The 10,918-nt window shown below is 35.6% G+C and overlaps 1 protein-coding gene across 2 annotated transcripts in view; it reads left to right on the forward strand.

Moving 5' to 3' along the window:
• Prdm5 (PR/SET domain 5) overlaps nt 1-9,758 on the forward strand; it is a 171,153-nt gene extending 161,395 nt beyond the window's left edge. For both annotated transcript variants that reach the window (XM_045144457.1, XM_045144458.1), the window contains one exon: nt 7,310-9,758. In XM_045144457.1, coding sequence (XP_045000392.1) covers nt 7,310-7,474 — 165 coding nt within the window. In that variant the 3' untranslated portion in view covers nt 7,475-9,758. The remainder of the gene's footprint in view (nt 1-7,309) is intronic.
• Nucleotides 9,759-10,918: the final 1,160 nt, after the last annotated feature.

Consider the following 10,918-nt stretch of genomic DNA (forward strand, 5'->3'; position numbering starts at 1 on the left):
AAACAGCTTGGTAAACCAACTGGTTCATTGGTGTTACTTACAGTGCCAGGTGAAAGGCTGCTTACAGGAGTAATGGATGACTCAAATGCAGATGCATCACCAAAAAGCCAATTCTAGCATTGCTGATGTTTCATGGAAGCTGCATCTCTGAAGCACAGTGCATACATAACCTGTAGGCAGCTCAGCAGATCCGAGAATCTCCAGCACACTAGATGACTTGCAGGCAGCTCAAACAGAGAATCTCAAATCCAAGCAATGGTTTTCATTTATATGGCCTTACACTGGGGTCTCACAACCCTTTCACAGACTTAATGACTTCCTGAGCCTCCAGAATTTTCACTTTCTAATTTCAATTCAGAGGAGTCTACTACATAACATAGACCTATACCATCTCTAAATTTGTATTGCCACTTTCATAACTCTTTCTCTTACACCCATTAACCACCAAGCAGCAAATCTGATTGACTGATCAATCACATGAGCCTACTCTTCTGGAATGTTGCAGTAGCTTCTTAACTTTTCTTCCTTCCATCTTAGCTGCTAACCCCTGTCCTAAACTTGCCACCCATATAGATCTGTCTAATCTCTCAATTAGATTTATCTACCCACACACACATATGTATCACATGTATATGTATATATATATATATATATATATATATATACACACATATGTATATATATGTATATACATATATATATACATATGTGTATATATGCATATATGTGTGTGTATGTAAAGAATATATATATTATATAATATATATATATAATATATATATATTATATATATATATATATATATATATATATATATATATATATATATATTCTTTTGTTTTTTGAGGTAGGGTTTCTCTCTGGCCCAGGATGACCTGGGATTCACTATGCAGTCTCAGTGTGGCCTCGAACTCACAGTGATCCTCCTACCTCTGCCTCCCAAGTGCTGGGATTAAAGGCGTGTGCCACCACACCCTGCTATACCTACACATATTTTATTATTACATTATAATATTCATTTACAGAAATCCTTCAGATACCTTACATCTCAGAAAAGTGAAAAAAATCAAGGTCTGCCATGGTCTGGAGAGCCATCAATGTAGGCACTTATGCCCTTCCTTCCCTGGCTTAGTAATGTGCTCTCCTGCTCCATCTCTCGCTGCTCAGCAATGTGCCTACATTGGGATCTTGGCATTTTCTTTGCCCTGCCTTGAACACCTTTCCCTTTAGGTACTTTTTTTCCCATTTTTTGTTTGTTTGTTCGATTGGTTGGTTGAGGTGTTTGGCTTATTGCAGCAGGTATCCCAGGCTACCCAGGTACTCAATATGTAGCCCAGGCTGACCTCATACTTTGAACAGCCCTCTTTGCCTCTGTTTCTGTGGGCTCAAATCCTAGGAGTGCACCACCATGCCCAGACCCTTAAGGGTCTTGATGGCCTCCTTCTGTGTTTCTTTTAAGTCTTGCTGAAATCACTTTCTCTTTTATCTCCATCACTGTCTCAGTCTTCACCTCATATTACCCTTCATGTCTCTTACATCTACCCAATTACTATGCACATAGTTTATCTACTTATAGGTCTGCGACAACAGGGTTTTTCTTTATTATCCATTGCTGTATCTTCAAGCCTAGAAAAGTGTCTTACATATGAGAAACAAGCAGAGAATAAATGAATTGATGAACCACTTCCCCACTTCTGACTTGGAAAGGAATAGTATAATACCGTTCTGATGGCATTTCCTTTCTTCTAGATAAAAGATCATTCTTTCAGTCATTATTTAGAACCCTTTGGTGAATTCCTACACCCTTGCAGACTATATTTCTTACTTTCTCTTATGATTAGCCAAATCTTCAGAATTTATTTCCAGCATTCAACTGTAACTTCTTTTCATATCTTTTCTCTAGTGACTTCTAAATTATTTTCTTTTCCCCAAAATAAGCCAAGTTTTACACTTTCAGTTCCTCTGTTTATCTTTGTTCTCCCTGAAGTACTTGCTCCATCTTAGAATAAGATACCCTCACTCCCACATCCAGGTCTTTTGCCATCTCCTTACAGTTTGTGCTTATCTCTTCCAGCTGTTGAGTACACTGACCTCGATGTCCCTCTTGTCCCTGTGTTAATGTCCTTACATGTATTTTTCCCTAGACTGCAGCCTGCACAAGGGCAAGGCAGCATGTTCCTTTTCCATCCTATTATAACTGTCTATTAGCTGAAGTTTATGTAGAATTACCCCTCCCAGCTCTCAAGGCATTTCCTATTAAATATTTGTCTCACTTTATTTTAAAATAAAACAGTTTTACATCCACCCTAAAGTTGTAGTGAAATAAAAATTTCATATTTTTAAGTGCTTGATCAATAAACTAAATCAGGGTAGGTAAAGGTGTTGATTAATAATCACAAGTGGAAAGAAGAAAAAGGAAGCATTCCTTTGGTGCTTTGAAAAACTCTTCCTCTCCTGTTTACAAAATGACTGTGAATGTCCTTGCTACATTATATTGTGTGTCATTTGGAGTCCTTTAATGACTACACTTTGCTCACAAATGTAAATCTTTTAATGTCTAGGTAGCTAGTTTCACAGCTGTGACACCAGGTACTCTCCAGTGATATTTAGTCCTCTGCTGAGGCTTTTAACAATCTGCTGTATTATTCCTGTCTCTCCTTTGTGGATCTTCTAGGACTATCTTAATTCTTGGACATTTTCAATGATTTGGCCATCTTGCTCAACTTCCCTTCTACTTTCCCCAGCTTGCCATCTCTGTAATTCTCCCATTGAGACTACAGAAATAGACTTATAATTTGTATCCCTCCCTTCACAGTGGTGACCTGAAATATATGGCAACCTGATTTACATTTTCTAAGGTACTTGTTCCTTAAAATGTTCTGAGCCAGACAAATGAAGGAAGCACAAGCAGCTTCCAAATCGTTGTTTCATGCGGAAGCCTTTGGTGAATGCCAGGAATCAGCCTGTGGGAGAGATAGATTTAGCCCATACTATTCAGTCTTAAATTCTGGAAGTTGGTTTCTGTTGCTGTGAACTTGGAAAATCTAGTTAAGCTATAACTGTAAAGTGGGTATAATAGTATTAATAACAACTTTTGTGAGGCTTGATCAAGACAATGTGTAGAAATTATTAAGAGTAGGAACTGGTCAACAATGGATAAGTGGACAGGATGATACATGCACCACCACCGTAGAGCACATGTTATGTGATATAGAACTAGAACATTAAACGAGTAAATAGGGATAAACATAATTAACATTTGTGACAAAGTCTAAAAAGCTATGAAAAAGTAGTTAGGAAATAAACCTCTTTGTGTGTTTACCTGTCTATTTAGATTAAAAGCTGAGGAGTCAGCTCTGGGGATTAAGAGCATTGTGGGAAAGGCACCAACATGATTGGAGGCTGCAAAGGGGAAAAAGCATTGGGGAAGGAGGAGGTGGAACACAACAAAAGAGAAAGAGGAGTATAGAAGAACACAGGAGAGGGGATTTCAGCGTCTTAGAGCCATTGGGAGGAATTCACTGTGAATCTTATTTTAGTAGGAAAGCATCATCCATGTCATACTTAAAGAAGTGTATCAGCTATTTCCTTTGAAATTGAGTTTTGTTGAAGGAGCTAGGGAAGTAGGACATAACATACATTTTAAACTACCTTGTTGATGCTATAAATTTTAACATCTTAAAAAATTCAGCATTTCTTTCACTTTAAAATGCTTTTCATAGACACACCCTTTAATTTATTCCATAGTCTTCAGAATTATTTACTCTGCTCATAGTGGTTCATTGTTCTCTTTTATACTGTCTCTCTTCCTCTCCCTTCTTCCCTCCATCTTTCCTATTATTTTTGTCATCTAGCTATCTTTTTTTTTCTTTCTTAAATCCAACTGATATTGATGGAGTAATAACACTTGCCTCTGGGCATTTTAATTTAGTAAGGAGATATGCTAATAAGAATCACACACAGTTAAGCAAGCTTGGGGCTGGTGTTATGAAGAAAAATAAAGACTGCTATAAGAGCATTTAACAAAAGACTTCACCTAAAAGGCAAGTATTTATAGGCCTTCTGCAGCATGGGTAAGCTAGCAAAGGATAGAGTGTACTGATGCAAAAGGACAAGGAAGTTAGTAGACTGTAGAAAGTCTACCTAGTTTGGCTAGAGCTCATTGAGATAACTTTGAGATAATTTTGGTAATGTATAACATTTCTGTTTCCCAAAAATCCTTCACACTGGAACTGGAACATGGACTAGAGGAGATGAGGGTGAATCTGAGTGGATTCACATAGTATCTGTAAACTGGACTTTTTTAATGTTATAGGATATCTGCATTTTTTTCCTCTAGTTTCCAGAGGGAAGAGGGATATATCCCAGAATGTAGGCACCACACCCAGTGGTACATAGGAAGGATAGATTACAACTTTGTTTCCTGGTTATTTTGTATTTTAAATAAATCTTCAATTGAGTCTTATTAGCTCTAAGCAGAGAAGTTAGCTTTGATGTAAGATGGTCTCTTGTGAAGCCTGACAGTGAGTGTTTGAGAAAGGAGAGTGGCAGTTCCATGGGACCCTGGTTTGCTAATAGTCCCAACTTACTCATTAAGTGTGCTATTAAAATTGTAACTACAGTGGTCTTTGGTAAATAGAGATATTGATTCTATTATTTGTTTTAAAATAATCTTTACAAAATACACAGTGAAAGCCCTGTGAAAAATCAATGGATTGAAAAAATATATATGTTAGTAGTACAAATACATAAGACAGAAGATACAAGCAGCAATGTCCATGGTACTAGGCAGCAACAATCTGGAAATAAAATATAGTGATGTAATATGTGACAAAAAAGCCAAAAGGCTGAAATTACAAAGGGAAACATTTGAAATACAAATTTGGCTGAAGTTTGTTAAAGATGACACCAACCTTAATTATAAATCACATCTTGAAACATCACATATTGAGAATAAAAATCCAATTTAACATTGCTAACTAAACACTAACAATATTATTTTATTACTAACACTGGAATATAATTTCATGTTTATCACAGCCTCTTAAAGCATGAGCAATATTATTTAGCAGTATGTGTAAGTATCAAAGTTTATGTGTATATTCTATGTAAAATACACATAGTACAGGTACATGTGGAAAGAGTTTCTTTGTGGTCTAACCAATCAGTGACTGTCACCCAGCTGGTGGCACTGAGGATGGAGACAGCTGGCTATATTCATGTGTATGAGAAATGTGCACAAGGAGGCAGGGGTGGAATTTTCTAATTGGTTTCATGAGGGAAGGATTTGGAGTCACTGGATCAAGACTGATTACCAGAAAGAACCAGGTAAGTAATCAAACCAGATTATAAGAGTTAGTCTTAAAATACAAAGACTCTGAATTCAGTTTTAGATGTATTAGAGTACACTTGAATTATTCAACTGGATAGTTAAATACTGCATCAACACTAGAAAACAGGGTTGGGTTCAAGGTAGTATTTGGTAGTCATCATCAAATTAGTGGTCATATCTAGTGAAAGGAGAGCCATATAATTTATGTACTTTATGCCTTATATACTAAGATGTTCTTTCTTTCTGGGTCTCTCCTTTTTTTCCTCTTCCCTTGTTTTTCACCACAGCAACTTGGCTTTGTTTTTTAGTGGCCTAAAAGTCAAATGGTGATAGCAAAGCTTATATTTATTGACTGTCCCACCATAAAATGTCACTGCTTGAGATTAATCAGATGACATATATTTGTTGTGGGAAACTAACCTATTTGCTCACAAAGCCACTGCCACTCTTCTGAGTACCCCATGTTCTCTGTCAATTCTCCCTTTGGTGTTGGCTCCTTCTTTAGTCTCCTCTTTCCAATCTGCTGGTGATACTTACTTCTTAATATAGAATTGGAAAGAAAATGTTGACATTAATATTTATTGCATTTCTACAATATAACTTCATTTTGCATAAACCTTAGATTTTTATATTTGATCTTAAATTCCTGTGAGGTAATTGTCATTATTTTTTTATAGGCAAGGGGACTGAATTTAAAACTGATACATTGCCCATTTAAACTTCCATGTTGATTCTTTACCAAATACTTATTGAATGGCATTGCAGTCATTGTCTTACCCCTTAGGAGGCTTGAATGAATAAAGTACTTGGAGACCCTGCCCTTCCCCCAGGAGCTGACTAGTGTGGGTAAATCAGAAGTAGCAAATTATCTGTAATGGGTCAGAGATAACAAGTAAGTGTGAGCACAGGAAGAAGGATGAAGAGAGGATATTGCAGGTTTGGGTTTTAAATTGGGAGGTCTAGACAAGCTTCCTTGGAAAGTAATCTGACTCCAATGTGTGCTTACTTTCTGTTCTACTAAGCTAGTACTTATGTATAAATCAGAATGCATTATGATTGAATTATACCCCTTCCTAACCAAATTCAGGGTTTATACCTTTCAGAGTTTCTTGTTCCTGTGATAGTAAGCCCTCCTCTCCCATAAAAAGAGAGCATATACATTTTTTTCATAAGCTTCACCTCATTCAAAATCTCCAGCTTTTTTCAAAGTGTTTGTATTCATTATCTTTGTCATTGTCTTTGCACATTATTTGAGTATATATTATTTTAAAACCGCTTTTGAAGATTATAGAGAAATGGAAATTTTGTGAGTAACATCAAACTTTGAATTTCATTTCATTTCCTTTTGTAACAAATAATTATTCTTTGCATGTTCAGTGTTAGTATAATAGTCATAATTATTAGGCTGTTTGATTGATGTTGGCAACGTGACAGCCTATGTGAAATAAACTGCTTCGGTTCCTTAACCAAATAAAATGTCTAGAATAAGAAATAAGGATATGGAGCAATAGGGTAAAAAGCTTGAGGTATGGTGCTCATGGCAGTGTTAAGGAGTCACATCATCTGTGGGATTCAACTGAAGGGATCACTGGTAAGGCATATGTTATGTTGTTTTTGCCACATAGAGAGATGCCATCCAGATGATAACTCTCATCACTTATGAAACAGCTAAGAATTGTGAGTACATCCCAATATGAGAAGAAAGGTCTGTTTCTGAGTGACTGTTTCTTTGGAGGTGTTTAAGTCAAGATCAGGAATAAGGAAAGGGCACTTGAGGGGAGTGCAAAGGATATAGTTGAATGCAAGTAAAATTTGTGATATTAAATTCCACTTATTCTAAGAGCAATGTTTGTCCTTAAGACTGCTAATACATACTCAATAGCAGGAATTTTTATAATTTGTACTATGGGAGTGATAATTTAGTATATCTTCAGGTTTACAGTGTAAATAATTTTGGTGTCTTTGGTTCTTTAATAGGTTTGTGACTTGGCTTTTAGCCTAAAGAAAATGCTGATCCGACACAAGATGACTCATAATCCCAACCGTCCACTGGCAGAATGCCACTTTTGCCATAAGAAGTTTACAAGGAATGACTACCTCAAAGTGCACATGGACAATATTCATGGAGTGGCCGACAGCTGATGGTAGCTAGAAAGGAGTTAAACCATTCAGGAGGACTTCTAAAATGAGTCCCAGTCTTGGTCCACTTGATCAGCCTATCAGAAATAACCAAAAGTCGCTAATTTATCTCACAGTTTTATTTGCCTATCTTTTGGGATTTATAGATGTATATGTAAAAATAAAAATTTCAATTGTACCAATGGAAAATAAGAATACTTTGTTGTCTTGCAGAATACTTTAGATTATATTTGTATTCTTGCTTATAAAAAGCAAGAGTCATAACTCTTGACTTTTTGTTATGAAGTTAATTAACACACTTTCCCATTTGGCTTTTTGGCTTTTTCTATTCATTGTGTATGTCTGTGAGTTAGTTTTGCAGCTGAGACAAAAGTGAAGATATGCAACCATTTCCTTGAAGGTAAAAATTAAAATAAACAAAAAAGACCAAATGTTTGCAGACTCTCAAGCATGACAGTAGGAAAAATACTTGCTATCTTATGAGACAGACCAGGAATTTATTGTATTTAAGATTTTTAAAACCAAAGTGTCTGTTAAAATAGTGTTCATTTTAGGGAATACTCAGGAAACATTATTTCGTCTCATCATTCAGATTCAGGAATTCATGCTATGGAGTATTTTATGAGATTTATAAAAACTAATTATAGTAGTTATTCACTAAGCTGCCCCTCCTGAATTCATACTGCTTATCTTTCAAAATTAACAGCATACAAATAAACATCACCAAAAATTGAAACAAAGTTGATTCTCTGTCTTTGTGGGCTGACACGGTGGCAGAACTATGGTGTTGCGTTACCACACTATTTATGCTGAAAATAGCCCTGATCCTTTCACTCTATAAAAGAGCAATGAACACATTATTGCAAGAGTAATAGAGTCCTCCAAGAATTAACAGTCTATTCTGCTGAAAACTTTTTTCCAGAATTTTGGCAGTAGGTGACACTTTTGAATTATTCTGTTTTCCTATATAATTAGGAATCCAGAATAAAAAAATACAAACTTGAAAGTTGTTATGATTTAAAATTGATACTGGTGCTTAAGGGAAATTGAAGCATGAGTGTGTCTCCCTGTAGGTTTTATTTCAGCAAAATATTTGACAATAACATACGAGCTACTTATTTTAGCAAATGTTATAATACACTCTCATAGTAATGTCAAAGTAACTTAGAGAAATCTAATAAAAAGCCAGGGAAAAAATAAAGAAATGAAGCCTACATCATGAACTTCTTTAATTGGTATCACTTCAAAGGAGAACAAGTATAATGTAAGGAAATTCTTCGGTTGCAATAAGTTAAGAACAAAGGTTGTATCTAGGCATAGGAGAGGCTAGGGAGATGGTTCAGTGGATAATATGCTTATTGGGCAGCATGAACACTTAAATTTGAATCACTAGTACCAATAAAGTGCCAACTATAGTAACATGTGCCTATAATTACAGTGCTAAGGAGGCAAAGACATGATTCCTAAGACTTGCTGACCAGGTAGTCCAGCCAAATTGTTGATTTCTAGGTTCAGTGAGTCTCAAAACATGAAGTGGAAAATGACTGAAGAAGACACTTGATGTTGACCTCTGGTCCCCATGTGAAGGTACACATGCACCAGCACATAAGTGTGTATTCTCACACATACATACACAACATGTTCAAAAATAAAAATATATAAATCTCATTTCAGAGTTATGCATATAACATTTCAATTTCAGTTTTAAAAAGAATTATAAATATTTGATACAGACATTTAAAGCCTTTAAAGATAGTAAACTTGAAACTCAATTAAATAATTATAAAAATAGCTCTTAAAAATATAAATGCTGGAATTACAATTTTAGAAGGTGCACAGTTATGCCATATTTCTTACCTGAAGTTACAGAGTGTGTTTTGTAAGAAATAAATTTTCCTGTTGTTTCTCAGTGTGCTGTTCATTTCAGAGATGTGACTTTTGATCTGAAGTATATCACTGGAATCTACAGACCAGCTATAAAATTCACTGATGGATGCTTTTTAAAAATGTCCTGCTTATTTCTTTGGCTTCTGCTTCTTTCTCTGTTTGGGGGTTCTAATCCTGATTATATAATGAATGTGAAACTTAAAAGGAAGCCAACACCAACTTTGTGTGGTCTTGGAAATAAAGAAAAGCCTGGTGTTGTGATGTTTCTGCAGTGGAGACCAACAGGGGAAGGTGGTGACCTTTCCCTGAGAGACAAGGAAGTCTTCTAACTCAATAACTTAGAAGAGTATCTGTATGCTTGAATCTTTCATTCAAAACATGATAATGTATATAATTTAATTAATATAAATATTTGTGAGTTTATTTGCATTTGTGAGTTATAACTTTTTATCTGTAATAAAAAAGTGAGAAAGTTTAAGGCTTGATTGGTAAATTAGAAGCACAGTTATGGAGGACTGAACAGGTAAGTGGAGAGAGATCAGGTCTCTATCACGAATGACTCTTCAGTTTGCATCTATAAGAGGTTTCCATTCAGGCATTTTCTCAGGAAAAAGCCAAACTTACAGGCAAAAGCTTGTGAAGTCATGGCTAAATAATTTAAAGAAATAGTAATGTTGGCAGGTTCAGACATGTTTTCATAATTGTGGTCTTTTTATATCACTATTCAAGATAACTATGTATCTTGAATTTATTTCACAATCATTGACTTATGTCCCCACCCCCTCCACTTATCTGTCCTTTCATTCCTTATCCCCCCTCCCTTCTCTTTTCTTTGTTTCTTTGGTTGTGGTGTAGAAGCCTGTATTAGTTAACCATGTCCAACCACTACAACATAAGTGTTTTCATTGCTAATTCACTCCCAGGGTTACACAGGATGGTTAAAAATCTACTTTATCAAAACATTTTTGTGTGTGTGTATCTGAAGAGGAACACTTTGCATAGTGCTTATATATGCAGTTGCATGTGTGCTCAAAGTTCTTTTCACTAATTGAAGCCAGCTCATTGGCTGAAAGTTGTAAACATGGATGATGTACATCTTTAGCTTTTATCTTCAATTTTATGCATTGGTATTCTCAAAACTGGATTAAGAAGTATCCATATTTCAGTTACAAATATGAATGCTACTTAAAATCTCACCAAAAATTTGGGAGCATACTGAGTTTGCTAGATGCCTTATAACCCTAAGTAGGATCTTATTATTAATATTGAAGTTTATTTACAAACATGTAAATGAAGCATTTGCAAATGGTAGAACTCCAATGGACATATGCACACCATGGCACACATGTGGCACTTAGAGGACACTTTTTAAATCGGTCCTTTCACTGTATTTTGAAGCAGGGTCTCACATTCACTGATTCCTTTGCAAAATTCTGGGAAATTCTCCTATCTCCACTTCCCTTTTTCTCTCTTAGTTTTTAATTAATAGGAAAATGCAAATGGTTAAGAATAGGTAAAATAAGGCTGGAGAGATAGCTTAGCAGTTAAGGCATTTGCCTG

Source organism: Jaculus jaculus, chromosome 2 (genome assembly GCF_020740685.1).
Source record: "Jaculus jaculus isolate mJacJac1 chromosome 2, mJacJac1.mat.Y.cur, whole genome shotgun sequence".
In the NCBI taxonomy this organism is placed as follows: Eukaryota; Metazoa; Chordata; class Mammalia; order Rodentia; family Dipodidae; genus Jaculus; species Jaculus jaculus.